This window comes from Balaenoptera ricei, chromosome 7 (assembly GCF_028023285.1).
Source record: "Balaenoptera ricei isolate mBalRic1 chromosome 7, mBalRic1.hap2, whole genome shotgun sequence".
NCBI lineage: Eukaryota > Metazoa > Chordata > Mammalia > Artiodactyla > Balaenopteridae > Balaenoptera > Balaenoptera ricei.
In genome coordinates, this window is record NC_082645.1 from 118932716 (window position 1) to 118951083 (window position 18368).

Sequence of the window (18368 nt, forward strand, 5' to 3'; positions counted from 1 at the left end):
TTGCACTGAAAAAATATCTAGCAAACTCCGGTTTTTAAAGTATGTTTTTACCCTTAAGATGATGGTTCACAGGACCACACGTCGGCGCAGCACGCTGGTCCCCGGAGTCTCCCGGTGAGGCTGCTGTCCTCCTCTTTAAAACTAAATTGAGTGCATCGGGGATTGCACTTCAGCGCTGTGATTTTGCCTTTCTTATTTTGTTTCCCATCTCTAATGCCCTTGAAGGTGCTCTGTCTTTTGACTCAGTAGAAGAATACCTAAAACTATTCATTAAAATAATAACAGTTGCCTTTTGCATGGTCACGCGTGAAGTTGGTTATACTTTGACAGCACTGCATGTAGCTGTTAGCATTCTGACTAACCACAAGCTACCATTAGAATAATTGGTTTTGATGGGACATTTATTCATATATCTTGCTTATCCTCTTTTAGACAGTGCTGATTGGTGAATGTCTTTATTTTGTTCTCTCTTAGAGCAGTGCTTCTCAATGTTACTATATGTAAGATTCACCTGGGGAACTTGTTAAAATGCATATTGCCGGGCCTCTGGGTATTCCGATGTCCTAGGATGGGAAGCGCGCCCCGTGCCCAGGATGCAGGTGGTCTGAGGAGTGTTGAAAAAAAATTCTGTAAAACAAAGCTAGGTGAACATCCGAGACCTGACTTAAGATGAAGGTGATATATGCCTTCAGTGGACTTTTTATTCTAATGTTGTTGCAGTTAATTTTCAACTCTCCTTATTACCCTCTTATGCCACTAAAAACAGCTCCACCCATCTGAATTCAACACAGAAAAACTACCCAAGAGGAGAAAGTTGGTGTGTTCTTTAAGAAGGTCAAAGTACTTCTCACTACAGAGATGTTGTTGGTGAGGTCTACAGATTTGGGAATACGTCGTAGGGATACATTCTCTATGACAGAGTTTCATTACAACAGAAAAGTGTGGATGTTCCACAAAGCCTTCAAAAGAAGGGTTTTTCCTGCATTTTCGTGGAAGGCCAGAAGAGAAAGGGACAACTGAAGGAGGGCATTTGCTCTCCCAACCTTCACCCACCCTCTGCTTTACGCTGCAGGCTAAATAAGAGAATGAGAAGATCAAAAAGGAAAAATCCATCTACAGCAGTATGTATTTTATATAAGCAACAGTGGAAAGCCAGAGGGTTTATATACGTAATACATTTTTCTTCCTTATTTATTAGCAAGGTAAAAATCATCTAAAATTGATTGATGTTAGCCTTCAATATTAATTTTTTCCAGAAACTAGCTTCTAAACAGATATCAAAGGAATAAGACTGAGGTCTGAAACATACAAGTCCTTGACATGCAAGATTATTTCTCTCGAGAGAGAAAAAAAGGAAATTAGACTGAATAAAATTCCTGCCAATCTCCAAAGGTTTTTTACTATCAAATTTATTTCAGAAATGTTTTAATGTACTCATAGTTTTAAATTTTAATTTTGAAGGATTTCTACATACTCTTTTTCATTTAGAAACTTCGAATAGACTTGCTTTTGAATTGTAACACAAGTAAGTACACAGTTTTATAGCCAGGGTTTCATGAATCTGGATTTATAATCTGCCTGGAAATCCATATATTTATTCTTCATCAACGTCACAGCTGCATAATATGTGCTGAACCGTCTCCCCTCTCCCAAACTTTTAACAAGGAAACGTATCCTGTCCTTCCTCAGTACCTAGCACTTACCCATACAGTCGGCACTGATCTGGGCACTCATTTTAATCAGCTTTAATCCTCACAATGGTCTTGTAAAGTATTTATTACCATGCATGTTTTCACAGCCAAGGAGGTAGAGGTTCCAGTGGATTAAATAACTTGCCTAAAGTTATATGACAAAGCTTCTACTTGGAATCTGGACTCAGGTCCATGATCCCCTGGCATCTCCTTCCATTTTTAGCAGTTGTGGGGACTGCTCCTCCTTTTTCTGTCTCAGGAGCTGGTTATGTCCCTGACACTTGGCAGCTCTTATCTTGAATCAGCAGAAATTTCCTTATAGATGAATGAGAGCAGTTCTAGAGCCCGAGCTTTGGCTGGGAATTGGAAAGAGAAGGGAGACAAGCATATGCTTAACTTAATCCTTTTTTTTTCTGGAGAACAAATTATGAAATCATGAAATATGTGCTCAGATTTCACTTTGAAAAATAAAGTAGGAGGACTGGATGAATGAAAAACTGATAGAGAGGACATACTGCCATGATACATTTTTTCCGTGATGAACGTTTGCATTTAATTATAAATTGAGTAGAAGCTCTCTCTGAATATTCTGAATACCGCTTCATAATGAGCCGTGGTTTTTAAGGCCTTCCTGCTGAACCAAGAACCAAAGACGAATTGACTCAGGTGGAGGTTATCAGCCCACGTTGCCTGGCGCCCAGGCTCCTCACAGGCTGGGGTTCCCGCATCACCAGCACAAAACTGGAACCAAAAACTGCCGAGGAAAGCAAGTGCACCCAGGCCCGTGAGCCTCACTCCATGGGGACTTGGCACTTCCTCCCGTCCCCGAGTGAGTGCCCCCTAGTCACCAGTGACACTAAGAGGGTGATGTGATCCGCCGACGGGGCTGGTTTCTCCCGAGCAGATCAGGAGCGTGGAGGCAGCGGGGGGGCCTGCCAGGATGTGTGCTACCCTGGCCGTGTCCATCCGCTGCACTCCAGAAACTCACTTTATACCCGGCTAACTCTTCCCTGCTGATCTGTACCTGTGTCTGCGTTTGTATACTGATGTCCGTTTTTCTCCTTTTCTTCGCTGAAACAGACAAATGGTTATGATGGAGAATTATCACAGCCCCTGAATAGAAGATCTGGCAGGGTTAGTAAATTTGCATGACACGAAATTCAAACAGGCTGCTGCAAAGCTTTTTTAAAATATCGCTACATTTAGCTTCTTTGGTTCTTTTCTGTGTTATAGTAGTTCTCTCTGTGTGTGTGTGTGCATGATAGAATGAAAGCTAATGTTTTTCAGTTGGTTAGCAATCTTAGACTGTTCATCTTCTAACATTCTAACTGTTAAGGTAAGAGATCGACATTGAAAGGAATCTCTTAGGTATTAAAAGGTCGAATTTTAAGTACTAGCTCCTTCATTATCTTATTGCCCTGGGTGGATGTGTGTAATGTGCATATGAAGTGTATTCCACCCGCAAATATACTTAAATTCAACATTTCCACTGTTGTCCACCTCTCATTTGTAATTTCAAAGACACGTACCCTAGAGCCTGTGTTTTGCTGAACACTGATGCTCGCAGTGGTCATAGCTCCAGGGCAGGAAGCAGAGGGAGGCTTTCCGGGGGGGGGGGGGGGGGGGGAGAGAGAAGAAGAAATGAACCGATAGCAGGGCAGTCAGGAAGAAGTGGGGGAGGTCTCAGGGTTTACCAAGGAGGTCATTGGGGATTTCAGATGGTTAAACCAGATACATTTTAATTCAGTTTCCTGACCTGCTGCAGATCTCTTATATGTTACATTATCTAAAATCTTCCTGTTCCTGCATTTGCTTCATTTATTTTCTTGTAGTGATAAATTTTACTAGCTGTATAAAACAGTATTTCTTTTCATTTACCTTAATTATATTAAGCAATATCATATATACGTTTAAATTATATTTTCAGGTTTCAAAGGTTTAACGGGACACCCTCTTAGCGTTCTGAAACTGCCTAGTCCGGTTTTACCTTCTCGTTCCTATTAAGGATTGCATACACTTCTGTTTCAGCTAAGCTCTTCTCGTTCCAAACTAAAAAATCCTCCCAGTTTAAAGGCTGTGTCTTCCTATTTATGTTGCCTTTTGCACTGACAGCCTTTGGACTTTCTCAAGCTCTGTTATGTTTTTCTTTAAGGTGATACAGCACTCCGGGGACAGAAGCAAGCAACATCCATTCCGTTCTTACAGGATGTGGACAGTTTTGCTTCCTGTGCTCAGCGTCCCTGAGGGCTGTTTAGTGCTGGCTTTATAGGGCAGGAGCTCTGACGGCTCCCCACTGCTTGTTGGGGTTAAATTGACTAGTTAGTAACTTTTCACCCTCCATGCATAGTTTCACCATATCCATCACAAAGACTCATAGTTCAGAGTTGGAAGTTACTTTAGAAGTTCTTTAGTCCAACTTCTACCCAGTATTACATTCTTCTGTAGAACATCCCAAACATGTAGTTGCCAGCATGTTTGTGACCATACAAGGTGGCATCAAGCTCTACATCGTACATATATCCATATATTTTAATCTTTGATTTTTACGTTGTAACGGTAGAAGTGTGCCTTATGATTTAGTTAAGAGTAAGTAATGCCTCTAGAAATCAGATACAAAAGAACTTGATTATAAAACTGTTCACCACGGAGTGAAATTGGATATAAAATTGATTTAATAAATAATCGAGAAATACTGGGTTGGCCAAAAAGTTCGTTCGGGTTACAAAAACCCAAACAAACTTTTTGGCCACCCCAATATAATGATTGAAGGACCAAGTAACGTACTTCTAATGTAGCATCTTATATAGAAGCAGAAAACTCCAGGAACAGTGTAAGGATGGGCTTGGAGAAAAATTGGATGGGAATGAGAAATTTCATAGACGTCGGAAGTACCAGTCTGTGGGCAGGAACAAGATGGCCAGACTGATGATGTCTGTTTCCTCCCTGGAGCTTCGGGGCTGAGCTGTAGCCCTCAGATGTGCTGGGCTGAGGAAAGAGTGAAAATTGTGCAATAAATGGAATTTTAGTTACCTAAGAAGAGATGTCATACGGAAAGTCTAGACTAAGAGGTTATAGATGGTCCATCATGAGATTTAGTAAGGAATTACAACTAATAATAGCTAAATTTAAATATAAATAGTTAAATAATGATAATAGTTAAATCACACGACCTCACTGAGATATAAACACTGAAAAGTAAAACACAGCTTAGAACCCCTAGTGGTTAAGAGTTTCTGCTGTAGTAGAGGGTATCAGTTCTCTAGCTGCCTCGGCATTCCTGGAGTACTAATACTGGTTTGGTTGTGTCATTCCATATTTGCCTTTTGACCGGGACATGTGGTGCTTTGGGGAGAGTAAGGAAGTGCTCATCACTTACCTTGTCTTCTTTGCTGCTCAGAATTCCAGCTACGGCGGTGACAGCAGATTCTCTACTTTGTCATCATCCAGAGAGGACACCTTGGTTGGTTTCCATTTAAATCTTTCACATCCTCTCTGCAGAAACTACAGGTTTTGTAGCATGCAATCCTGTATGTGTAAATTCCACTCTCTTTTCTCTTCGAATGTCTATTTTATTAAGTCTCATTTGGATAACTGTTAAAGTCCATTTTGGGGTGGTAATTAACATGATATGTTTAATTCAGATTTAGCCCACTCTCTTGCATTTGAATTCAGATTCAAATGTTTGAATACAAATTGTGGTGTTGAATTAGGTACGGTGAAAGAAAGTGTGTGGCTGTCTGGTAGTTGGGATTAATCAAAAGGGAAAGAAGAAAGCCCTGAAATTCTTTCCTTGAGCATTCTTGAAAGCAGAATTACTTTGCAGGGTACATGCATACTTGGGGCAGTTTCACAAGGATGGGATAGACTTGGAATGAAAATCAAATCAAATCCAAAGGTCCACACAATAACATTCCTTCCCATACTTTAAGAACATACACCAATCTTGATAGGCAAATATTTCTCAATTATTTAAGAGCCCTAATAGGTAAGGCTTGTTTATCCTACCTAGGTGAGATTTGTATTCACTCAGCAAACATTAGGGAACTAGTTTAGGTAGGAAAGTCACAGAGACAAGCAGGTGAGTTAGGTCCTCTGGAAGCATTTACTTCTAAAACAGTAGACAGACCCCCCCCCCCCCACCGCCCCTCACACTAGTGCAGAAACTGATTTTGCCAGGAAGTGTCATAACAAAGAATGTCAACTGAATCTTAAAGAATACATAGGGGAAAAGAAAGAATAAATAGAAACTAACCAGGTAGAGCCACAGTAGTCTAACTCCTAGTCCTTGCTTTGTCCTCACCCCTGTCGTGCCTCATCCCCGCCCCCAACTTTCTACTCCTGCTGCATGGGGAGGGCGGAAGGGGGCGCTCCAGACATTGCCAAAGCTCCTCCCTCTTCCCAAACTCCCACCGCTGCCCCCCATAATAACAAATACTCCAACCCTTCCTTCCCCTAGTGTGTGAATTCTGACTGAATATAAGATCAACTGTAAGCACCAAAGGATTGGTAGGTTTTGACGCCTTGAGTTTTTTGTGTACCATGTGCATTTTCTTAATTCAGCGGGAGATTTTGCTGTTGAAAAGAGCACTTCGTCATTCAGAAAACTTTACTTCCAAGCTTAGATACTTTCTGTAAAGTAGAACATGGTGTTAGTTATCTAATACTTGGATGTGAATTATTCACCAAAATTAATTGACAAAGTGGCTTCTACCCAGGGCATTCTCCCAACCACTGGAACAAGTTTCAGGGTTTGTGTTCAAATATTAGAAACTTTCTCCCTGCCCACCCCAGGATTCCACTTGCCTGCCCCTCAGGTCATTCTGGTGCACCTGATCCAAGGCATAGGAACAAGAGGCACAAGTTACGGGATCTCGAAAGGATGGGGAAATGTCTTAGGGTGCCACCAAGTTACCTCAACAGAACTACTTCATCCCCTTCAAGGGCTGCCCTGGGTTTGTGTGATCAGTAGAATACTGCTGACATGGAAATCTGAAGCAGCTAGCCTCCTCTTCAAGGGTCCTTTAATGTGGATAGAACATTTTATTTGGGGAAACCGCTAATTTATATAGTAGTATTCCCCAGAAATCTCGTATAGACTGTTGGTCTCAGAAATGTACCACTGAATCTGTCATGTCTTCTATGAATCCTGAACACATGTGCATTGTGTAAATACCTAACCAAGCCCGAGATCATCTCCAATGAAATATTTTATTACATAGAATAGAGGTTACTATCTCTGCAAATTCCTGATTTTGAGTTTTTCCCACCAAACTGTAAAAATTAGAATCTGCATTAGAAAGACCTTCAAAACCCCACTGACCTTGCTATCAGTTCAAATTAATGAAACCTGTTTTTGCCTGTGTGTAGACTCACAAGTCCTAATTTAGTCCCAGGTAATAGTTTTGTTAGTTAACTGGACTGTCTTTATTTCCTTCCCCTCATTCTCTCTTCCCCACAAGTGCATGTCTTTTACCGATCTTGTTGCAGAAGTCAGTTTCATGTAAATTGATGATGCCTTTGAGATGAAATGAAGCTGTGAGCCTTTTTCCCCTCCGGCCCGTTTTCTCTGATTACAGGGACTTTCCTGCTCCGACTTCGGGCTTCTCAGTCGTGGCCTTGCTCCCAAACCCCTGTCTGCCCAGAATGGAAACCGGGTCTGTCCTCCTCCTTTTCACATCATTCTTCCCTCTTCTTTCCTTCTGCTGTCACTTGACTTGCTGATTAAATGGACGTGGATGCTTCAACCTCCTCCATGTGAAGTCCAAAGAGCAAAGCTTAGTAGATGTTTCAATTGGCTTGAGTAACTGGCTAAGACTTTTCTCATCCTTTTAAAGCAAATCAAAAATAATTTAAGACCTTATATTTTTTTTTAAAAAGGAGTTTAGGAAAAAGGAGGCTCTATTAAATGTATATTTTCAAAAGCTCAAGTCCAAAAAATTGGTCTCTTGGGTCTCTCCTCCTTTTCCAGCAATTGTTCCCCATTTGGGGTTTCCTTTGTTTTTTTAAAAAAACATTTTTCTCCTGTAAATGTATCCAGGAAGCAATTTGGAAGGCTTTTGTGCATAATCTAACTCCTCCGTCTTGGAAAGTGGGGAGAACGGCGTTATTTCTCTGACTCGCTCTCCGCTGTGTTTCCTGTTTGTACAAGGCCGTCCCCGAGGTGCTTGCCCTTTTTAGCTCCAGGTATAGGAGTCCTGTTCTCCTAGGACGAGGTCGGAGGCCGAGCTCCAAGAACACATCACGTTATGGAGGTTGAACTGCCATCTCCCTGCATCGTCCTGTCCCTTGCATTGCTGAGTGATTCATCCCTGTTCCTGCATGTTCCCTGACCAGCTCGTGGGCCCCCTGCCCTGGGCTCTCCGTGGCCTCTGCCGGTAAACAGGTTATAATGCTATTCGGAGGTGAGGCTCAGGTCACACCAGCGAGCTGCCCTTGTGTTCCAGCACACACCGCATAGGCTCCGTCTCTGTTCGGGTGTGGGTTCCCCTGTGCCAGAGGCGTGCCAGCCCTGGGCATCTGAAGCCCCCCTACAGCTCCTTTGTATCTTGGAGGCTGTTGGCTGGGATCCTCTGATAGAAGCAAACAGGCCATTCCTGCCGCACCGTTCTGTGGGGAAGTCTGTGTATTAACACCCCCAAGTGCTTTCTTCACCTGGGATTTTGAGTCGTGGGTTTGGGCTCTTGCTGGTGTCGTTGACGTTTTCACCATTCTGTCTCGCTCCCCGACCCTTTTTTCTAGGAATGCCTGAAAAGAGATGCCCAGAAAATAGACATATTTCAGAGGTTCTGGGGAAGTTCACTATTTTTAAAGTTAAAAATCACCTCATGTTTATTTTTCTTGTAAATGTGGATTTCCATCTGTCAGAGTTATTGAAGGCATGGTGCCTTTGTGGACTTCTTTTCCTTCTAACAGTCGTACAATAACTTGGCTGTCATGATCACCAAAAGCACCATGATTACCTTGTCACTATTATTTGTTGCTGTTTTTTTCAAGGGTTTAAAAACCTGCCATTTGCTTTCATCCTCCAGCCCTCCTATATGTACGGCGCTGCCCGGCCGGCTGGGAGTTACCGGGTGCGTGTGCTTCCCACAACCCCTTGCCCGCTCCTGCCCCCTCCACCCATCCCCACCCTCCGACTAACCCCCCCTCCGGCCCTCAGCGCGCATGCGCGCCCCTCCCCCACCGAACACCTGCTCTGAGTGCATTGGACTTACCTGTTTGCAGCCCTTCTGGGGGGTGATTTACCCCTTTATGTGGAGCTTAACACTTGCAGCCCTCCTTGGCCAGATCTGGGGTTTATTTCTCCTGACAGTTGACAATAGCTGGGGAAGACACGTGTTTGTATAGGATTGTTAGGCAGGAATAAAGTATTGGCAACATTTACTCAATCTATTGGCAAAAAGAAAGATAGCTTTTTATTGCTTTGGTAACCTTAACAGATATTAATACATTATGTTATATTATCTTGGAAATTTCCAGTTTTAAATACTAGGTACTTATGCCCTGCAGGAAACTTAAGTATTCAAAGTAGCTATACTCTTATTGTTAATAACTTTCTGAATTTCCATCAGATTGCACACTTACGAATTAGATGTATAACTGGTCCAGCAAACCCGCTGTGTCCTCAAGGAGAAATAGGGAAAATTAAAGTTCCATTCATGGTATTGTTAAGTTCCTATTTACCCTCAGTGATTAATTACATAGGATTTTCAAGTTAATGAAATGTTTTGTTCTCTAGTTAGCAGTTCTTAAAGAATTTTAAAATAATTGAGCTATAATCAACATGCTATTTTTATTACACAGTCACTTCATATTGGAGTAACTTTCTAAGCATCAACTGTGAGGATGCCATGAGAAAACTCAGGATATTTGAACTATCTGCTCGTATTAAATCTAGATTAACAAGTTTTTACTTAGCAAGGAATATTTTTCAGAGTCATAGATTTAAAGGATCTATTGGAGATTCCATTGCATGCCAGTTGGTTGACAGCAACTAAAACTTCTCTCTCTTGGACTTCTGCACGACCCTGTTTTTTTGCTGCACAGTCTTTGCCTGTGGAGGTGGTTTTGAGCCTTTCTTGCATGTCTTCCATCGTGATGTTTTTCAGGACGTGTTCCTGGCATGTGTCACTCTTCCTTAGCTTACATTTCAGTGTTTCCTGCGTGCCGATGGAGAGAGGAAAGGTGCCCTGTCCTGACAGTCTGTTTTCGTCACAGGCGTCTGTGTCGGATGAGAGCAGTCTCGGTGGGGCTCGGCGGAGCAGTGCCTGCGGTTCCCACGCTGTAAGGCACTTTCGTGTTTCCCGAGCTTTCTGCTGCATGACCCTGGGGTGACTCTCTCAGCACAGCTTCAGCCCTGGGAGATAACTAACCAGAGTCATAGGGAGGAAACACTGTCTCATCCCAGTTTTCCATGGTAATAAGGGTCATGGATAACATAAGTCATATAGCCTTTGGTGGTTAGTTTAATGTCCTCACTCATCAGTTTATGTTGAGGTCAAAGGGAGAAAGAGTCATCTTAATTGAGTTTCATCTGCTCTTTCCCTGCAACAAGGGATGAAGTGATCTTATAATAATAAAAGGAGTCAAAGAGTCAAAAGGGAATTCAACAGGCCACAAATTATTCTCACCTCTGAATGATCGAGGAAGATGAACAAATTTAAGGACTAGAATATTACCCATAAGGAATTTCCTTTTTTTATTTTGTTGTCTTTTCACCTCTTTGAAGGATTTGAAGTGATAGGGTTTCTCAATAAAGGTGCAGTAGTTGTACAAGAAATACTTGTTGAATGAAAAAGACGAGTGAATGAGTGAAGGATAAAGGTAGACAAAATGGGATCAGCCCATGGAAGTGAGGAAACTGGTTGACCTGTCCTGAGGACCAGTTGAAACTGGGCGTTGGACCCAGTCAGCCCTCCCCAGGGGCAGATGCTTCTGCATCCTGAGGCTCCTGCACAAATCCTAGAAAGATGCATCCACGTCCCACATGAACTATGATGGCTTAAGAAATACTTGAAAGTGCTTTTATAATTTTGCTTTTGGAAGTAATTGACTACTTAATTAATTGGCTAAATGATCCAGCTTTATGATTTATTGTATTTCTCCAGTCATGAATATTCAGGAATTCTTATGAAGTAAGCCAGGGTAGCCTACAGTTTTCTTCAGAATGTAGTTTTTATAAATATTAATTACAATAATTGATGTTACATGAGTTTTTAAAAATTTTTATTGGGGTATAGTTGGTTTACAGTGTTGTGTTAGTTTTAGGTGTACAGCAAAGTGAATCAGTTATACACATGTCCACTCTTTTTTAGATTCTTTTCCCATATAGGCCATTACAGAGTATTGAGCAGAGTTCTCTGTGCTATACAGTAGGTCCTTATTACTTATCTCTTTTATGCGTAGTGGTGTGTATGTGTCAGTCCCACGTAGCATGAGTTTTTGTTGACATCTAATTGAACACTTGCATTGAACAATTTTATATTGCATAAAATTTTAATGCAGTGGAACCCGCTATATTAAGTCTTTTTCCCAGTTCTTAAATATTTTTGTAGGCCCTTAAAAAGCTCATAAACCATACCTAATGGATGAAATAGCTCAGGCCTATAGGACGGATAAAATGCAACTAAATGATTTTCTTTTATCAGTAAGAGGCAGCAGCCTAATTCTTTAAGAGAATGGGTCTTCCCAGGCACCAAAGCAGAAATTCTGATGTCTGGCGGGATGTACGTCTCATAGATTCTCTTTACATGTTGCCTCTGTAGATGGACTTTTTCAAGTAGCTGATTCCTGACCTTCGGGGCACTGTGACAGGCATCGCTGATTGCTCTTTTGTGTAGCAGTTATTTGGTGCTTTAAACCCTCCTGTAGGAACTGCCTGGGCGGTATGGCTTTAGGGAGTTAGGAAGTAAAAGGTCTTCTTGTCCCGACAGCAGAATGCCTAAAATAGGGCTCACGTCCCTGGTCTCACACCAGGCCGAAGAAATAAAAGAGAATCAAAAGACATTTTTTTTCTGCACCTAACACTGCACTCTCTTGCAGAAGGAGCACACAGCATGCGTTTGCTGGATTAAATGGGACAAATTGAACCCCGGGGTAAAATCCCTCAGAAGAGATCTCTGGGCCATCAGCTGTGTGCCAGCCACAGATCAGCAGGCCTAGTGGGAGGGAAGGTTCACTGACCCCTCATCCTTTCCCATCTCCGCCCCACCCCCAGCCCTCAGGATAGCCCTGCACGGGGATGCGGAGTTCCCCACGCCCAGGAATGCTGTCTCCCCAGGCTCTCTGTGCAGCTAGGAGCTGTGGCCGCTGACAAATACACATACAAAAATGTGAGGACACTGCGCCTTGGGGGTCCCTCCTGTCCTGACCTGTAGTACTGTGAGCTGAGTCCAGGCTGACCCCAGGCCTGCCCAAGACAGTCCTGAGCCCACTTTCAGAGACTTGTCCCCATCTCCATTCTCCCAAGAAATTAGCCTCAGACACAGTATGTGTTTACAATTAAAGGACTAATTACAATTACAGTTAAATGATTAAATGACTAGTTCTTGAAAGTAGAACGGTTTTGCTTCAAAACCTTTCTAGTCTGTACCTTCCTTACCATTAGTAAGCTGTGTGCATGCTGTAGGAAGGACTCTTGGCCGTGTGTGAAGTGACCTTCTTAGTTCTGACCCTCTGGGAAGCGGTCATCACCACCGATGCCACCTGGTCCAGGAGCCGTGAAAGTTGTTTCTAGTAGAAAGTGACAGCTTGAGAAAAGCCCAGCTTGTATTCTCTTGCATAATCCTCAGAACCTGTGTGGTCAGTGTCTCTACTTCATGACATAGATGACAAGATATGTAACTTTCGCAAGGTCTCATGGCCGATAAGAGATGGACCCTGGACTCAGATCTTGCTGTTGAATAACATACTTCAGTCCACATTAGCCACACTGACTCCAAAGTATGGGCGACTCCAAAGGTGCCACATGGACCACAGTGACACAGACTTTACGCTTATTCTTTTCCACATGATCAAGTCAGATCAGATGATTTGAGACTCAGGAGTTGGGGAAACTTGGGTCAGAGATAAACCGTATTAACAACCATCTGTCATATCTCAGCACCGTAAACCAGGACTCGAATGACATAGGATACAGTAGGATTTGTCTACAGGGGGAAGTTTTCCTCTCTCTTGTATCAGCAAACCCAAAGGCGAAATACTTCTGCTTTAAAGTGCTGACGTTAGGTGTTTTCCTCTATTTTGAAAAATAAAGCTAAAAGGTGAGGCTAGTAATGCTGGTAGATTTCTTGCATGTGCCATACGTGGCAGTGATTCTTACACACAGTGTATGTACAGCTGTATTATCTGTGCATCTGAAATAGCATCTTGCACCTAAGTGTAAATACACAATAAATATTTATCCAACATAGGAATGAGTCCAGGCAAGATGGGTCTGGGGAATTTGCTCATCTTGACCAAGGCTATTTACAGCCTAAACTTGAAATGATTCATTCAACAAGTATTTCTCAAGTACCTACTGTGTGCCAGGCCTCGTCTGGTCGCTGGGGATTCAGCAGGGAACAAAATAGACACAGACTCTGCCCTGGGGAATTCCACTCTGGTGGAAAAACAGGCAAACTAAACGATGGTATTTACGATAAGGATCACGAGCGCCCCTGAAGTTTTGTGGCCCCATATAATTTGCAGTAGGAATGATGCCCGCGGGTCTCCAGGGGGCCTGGGGGCGGGGAGAGGACAGTCAGCACAGGCCTCTCAGACCAGCTTCTCAGTCTGCCAGTGTCTGTGGTCCTAAATGGTGTTCAAGTTCCGCCTCCCCTCACCCCCTCCCCCCCGCCCTGCCTTGTTCAAGAGGAAGGTAAGATTTTTTTTTTTTAAGGTCTCATGAAGTGCTTTTATTTTATGATTTTTTTCAGATATGTACATATTTTTTTTAAAACATCTTTATTGGAGTATAATTGCTTTACAACGTTGTGTTAGATTCTGCTGTATAGCAAAGTGACTTGTAGTGAGGTGGATGGACTTAGAGTCTATCATACAGAGTGAAGTAAGTCAGAAAGAGAAAAACAAATACCATATGCTAACGCATATGTATGGAATGTAAAAAAAAAAAGGGTTCTGATGAACCTAGGGGCAGGACAGGAATAAAGACGCAGATGTAGAGAATGGACTTGAGGACACGGGGCAGGCTTAAGGGGAAGCTGGGACGAAGTGAGAGAGTGGCATGAACATATATGCACTACCAAATGAAAAATAGATAGCCAGTGGGAAGCAGCCGCATAGCACAGGGAGATCAGCTCGGTGCTTTGTGACCACCTAGAAGGGTGGGATAGGGAGGGTGGGAGGGAGATGCAAGAGGAAGGGGATGTGGGTTATATGTACACATATAGGAAGGTTAGATTTTGTTGTTGTTATTGTTGTTAAACTGAACATGCATTTAGGGCTATAACAAATGTGAATACAAATCAAAGTTAAGAGGGCATAGCCTCCAGATACACGAGTTGCTGGTGTTTTCTTTACTAGAAGAGAGAAAGTTTAGGTAGATGGGTAGACAGACAGATGTACACGCAGGCCCCCAAATAGAAGGTCCTGTGGCACTTTAAAAAGCCTTGCCTGATTTTGTGTTAACCCTAAATCTTATTTTGTATTCACTTGCAAAGATAGTAGAGAAGCACACTTTTGCATTGCCCCAAAGCCAGCCCCGCCTCGTCCCGCTCTTCAGGTTCTGTGCTGGCAGGCAGCTCACGTTCTCAAGACCTGTCTCTTCCTCGTCGTGGAGGCTTTTCTGCACAGAAACTAGGTGTCCTCCACACCCCAGCTGAACAGATGCTCTGTGTTACTTTCTTCCTACTAACCAAGAATGCTGTGTTCTTTTGATAGTGTGATTAAGTTTTGTGTTCTGAGTGGCCACATGTCTGATGTGCTGGGAAGACCCAGCCTCCTTTCCCAGGGCCGGCCACCGGCCGCACTAACCTCTCCTTCCTTTCTGGGCTGCGCCTGGCTGACCTCACAGCTAACCGGAGCCTTTGTCTCGTGGCCTCCGTTCTCCTTGCATCTTCGCTGACCTGTTCCTTTGTTTCTGTCTGCGTGTCCCGCGGCCAGCTGGGTGGGCAGCCCTCGGAGCACGGCGGCCACTTCAAGTCCAGCTCGCGCACCTCCTCGAGAGCCAGCTCGGCGCGGGCCAGCCCAGTGGTGAGTGGGCCTCTCGCTCTTGCTGCTGTCCACTTCCTTCCTTCCTCCCTCCCCCTCCCCTTGGACCCTTCACTCCTCTGTCGCCTAAGAAGACCCCTCCACCTCCAAACGCCTGGACCGGGAGAAAGTAGGAAGGCTTTCCATGATTTATTTCAGGTCTAAGCAAAAACAGGATCGGGGAAGATGCTTCCAAATTTAGAAAATGACTATTCAGTGAGATCAGAATTGCACTGCTCAGTTTGTCAAGGACCGTCTAGGAAGCTGCTGACAGCGCATAAGAGATGGGGGTCTCGCTGGGAGGAGGGAACTTTGCGCAGTGCGGGAGAAATGTCGCCATGTGCCTGGATGTGTTGTTTTTATGATTTAAAAATTTGAAGGCTTTTTTTGTATTTGTCCCAGTTAACTTATTTTTTTTAAATTGGGGTATAGTTGATTTACAGTGTTGTGTTTTAGATGTACAGCAAAGTGAATCAGTTATACATATACAGGTATCCACTCTTTTTTAGATTCTTTTTCCATATAGGCCATTACAGAGTATTGAGAAGAGTTCCCTGTGCTACACAGTAGGTCCTTATTAGATATCTATTTTATATATAGTAGTGTGTATATGTCAGTCCCAATCTCCCAATTTATCCCTCCTCCTCCTCCCCCCGCTTTCCCCCCGGTAACCATAAGTTTGTTTTCTGCATCTGTGACTCGATTTCTGTTTTGTAAGTAAGTTCATTTGTACCATTCTTTTAGATTGAAGGGTTCACTTTTAAACGTTTTGTTTGGAACGTTATCTGTTATTGGAGCCCAGCGGTGTTTTAGGATAAAGTACCGGCCTGCGAGTGCCACAGCACCCCTAGCTCTATTCCATCCCCCACTGTCCCGTTGGTCCTCTGTTCAGTGCCTGTGAAACAAACGACAGAGCTGCTCTCCTGTTTGTCACCCGGCCTGAGATGACCCAAGCTCTGCTTCCGAAAAGAAGGGGTCCTGCTACCTAGTCTCCATCATTTAAGTCTCATTATTGTGTGTTTTCCCCATGGTCTTTGGAATTTTAGACAATTTCACCGCATCTGATGCTTTGTATGAGGCAACTGTATTGTTCTCTTGACCGTAAGGGATTGGCAGGGCACATCTGCCCGGGGGACATTTGGGATGGGGGGCTGACACAAGGACCAGGGAAGGACGTTCAGTGGACAGGGCCTGGGCTGTGTGCCGAGCGGTGTGCATGCCAGCGCTGCACCACGGGGGCTGCCGCACCGAGGGCCAGGACCCCCCCTCATAGACCCTGGGGAGAAGAAGGTGAAGATGGGCAAAGTTGAACTTGGAGCTTGACTGTGGTTTGTAACTCACTTACACAACACCACAGTTAGACGCATCGATGTCTAAAATTCAGGAAGTGTTCCTGGTCATCAGAGAAGAGGCCGTGGGGCTGAGTCGCCCACTTGCACACATGCACCCATGGGGTGCTGCTGATTTGTTTTGTAAATTAGATGCAGCCTTTTAAAGCCAGGAGTCTTCACACCAAATGCAGACATCTGCTTCTTCTGACGACGCAAACAAAGGGATGGATCCCTTTTGCAGACTGAGCCTGTATTGCTGAATCGGGGGCCTCAGTCCCCCACACGCCTGCCCTGCTTTCCCTGACTCCAAGGCCAAGGCCAGAGCCATTCGTCACTGGGCTTGCCCTGATGCTTTCCTGCTAGTAGAGAAATGTTCTCTCCTCCATTTACACATCGAGGGTAAGAAAACAAAAGATAGATGAGGCAGGGGAGTATTAGAACAAGAGAGCCTGTTTCTCTGTGGAATTGAAAGCTGCCCCCTCGCCCCCCAGCAGTGAGGGGAATAGGAGAAGCCGCTTCCTGACCGCGCTCAGGTGGGGCAGGAAATGTGGGGTGACGGACACCCCCCAAAGCCCACTGCTTACTGCTCCAGCCAGGACCAGTCAAGCAGGGGCAGTAAGATATCCAGCTGTTCCATATCACGTACGTTCAGTGTTCAAAACCTGGCGAGTCGCTTCTTCTGCACGTAGCAGACGGGACTGAAGCGCAGCGTTTGTGAGCTGAGGGATCCCTGCTCCGAGGTCAGCAGCCCCCGCCTGCGCGGCCCTGCCTGCCTGCCTCCGCCTTCAGGCCCTTGCTTGTGTGTTCCCGACGCACGTCATCGGCGTTTTCCCACGATAGATCCGACGTGGAGAGCCCTCGTCCTCAGGCGTAATGCTCGCTCTCTGGCACCCACTTTGGGGAACATGGAAGTTCACGGTGGTCAGAAGAAGCTGAGGCCTGACCCCTCCTGGGCTCCCTGCCTGGCGCAGCTCAAGCGAAGCAGGGAACTGTGGGCCCGTGATGGTCTGACGTCTTTGGGTTTATTCCGGCATCAGGATGAAGTCACAGCATAGAAACGCAGTCTAGTTCCCCGGACGGAAGAGACTGAAACCAGATATGAATTCCTCTGTCATCTGCTTCCTAAATCTGACAACAGTTTACTCCCACAAAATGGGTTTAGTGGACACGAGGGGTGAACGTGCATCGTGCCCGTGTCCCTGGGGCCTGAGGACGAGAGGCGGGGGTCTCTTGGTAACTGGGGGGCCCGGCAAGACCTCCCCACCCTCCCTTGGTCCCTTGAGAGCCCTGGGTTTGCAAGACTCTCAGGGACTTGCCTGAGCTGATTTTTCAGTTCATTACACACAGGTCACCGGTTCCACCTCCTTTCTCCCCTGAGTCAGCTGCTCATTTACAACGGTCGACTGACTCAGGGTGGCGCGGTTAGTGAGCAGAGGTCAGCATCCGGGCACCTCACGCGGGTGTGGGGCGTCAAGAGCTGAGGACGCCTCTGGGTGTGGCCCTCAGGAGGCAGAGGCACCTGTGTACCGCGCAGGGCACTTCCACGCGGTTATAGTGGCTCCCGGTCCTCTGAAGGATGGAACGTGGGCAGCACTCCTGGCCTCTGCGGAGAGTCTGGAGGACGGAGCGGAGTGAACCCTCTCCTCTGTGCTTCCAAACCTCAGTCCTCTTCCACGGAATCTGCCCCGTTTCTGTCTTCTGAGCCTGGACAGTCACACCCCTGGAAAGGGCTGGGAATTTGCATTTTGGGCTTGCGAGACGAACAGTGTAAGTGGATGCATTTGGCCTTGTTGATTGCAAAGAGGCCAGGAAGCTTGTGCTCAGACTCCCCTGGTCCTCCTGCCTGGGAGGGAGGAGCTGCAGGGACAGGCGGTGCCCAGGGAGAGGCCCGCGGGGTGAGTGACCCTCCCCGCCTGGCCTCTCAGAAGGACGCAGAGCAGGAAGCGGGCAGGGAGTTCCAAGACCCGGGTTAAGATGTCACAGCTCTCATTCCGGGCTGGGGACACCTGGCCAGGCACGTAGACTTCCTGAACTCCACCTGGAAAGACGAGTAATGATATGCTTGAAAAACAAAAACAAGAAAAGATTTGGGTTGATAACCTGCTTCTCCTGGCCGAGTTTTCCAGGGCTGTGAGTGTTGTCCACTGTGGCTCGGGGA

General features: G+C 45.1%; 1 protein-coding gene across 34 annotated transcripts in view; it reads left to right on the top strand.

Annotated features, from left to right (window-relative positions):
• The window catches only part of LRRFIP1 (LRR binding FLII interacting protein 1), a 147429-nt gene that overhangs the window by 95981 nt on the left and 33080 nt on the right, over positions 1–18368 (top strand). For 10 of the 34 annotated variants that reach the window (XM_059929041.1, XM_059929014.1, XM_059929022.1 and 7 more), the window contains 6 exons: positions 2772–2825; positions 5089–5151; positions 7268–7345; positions 8720–8764; positions 9909–9974; positions 14793–14882. The exons of 11 other annotated variants lie outside the window; for them this stretch is intronic. In XM_059929041.1, coding sequence (XP_059785024.1) covers positions 2772–2825; positions 5089–5151; positions 7268–7345; positions 8720–8764; positions 9909–9974; positions 14793–14882 — 396 coding nt within the window. The remainder of the gene's footprint in view (positions 1–2771; positions 2826–5088; positions 5152–7267; positions 7346–8719; positions 8765–9908; positions 9975–14792; positions 14883–18368) is intronic. 13 more of the 34 variants (XM_059929047.1, XM_059929024.1, XM_059929027.1 and 10 more) reach the window with 7 other exon arrangements.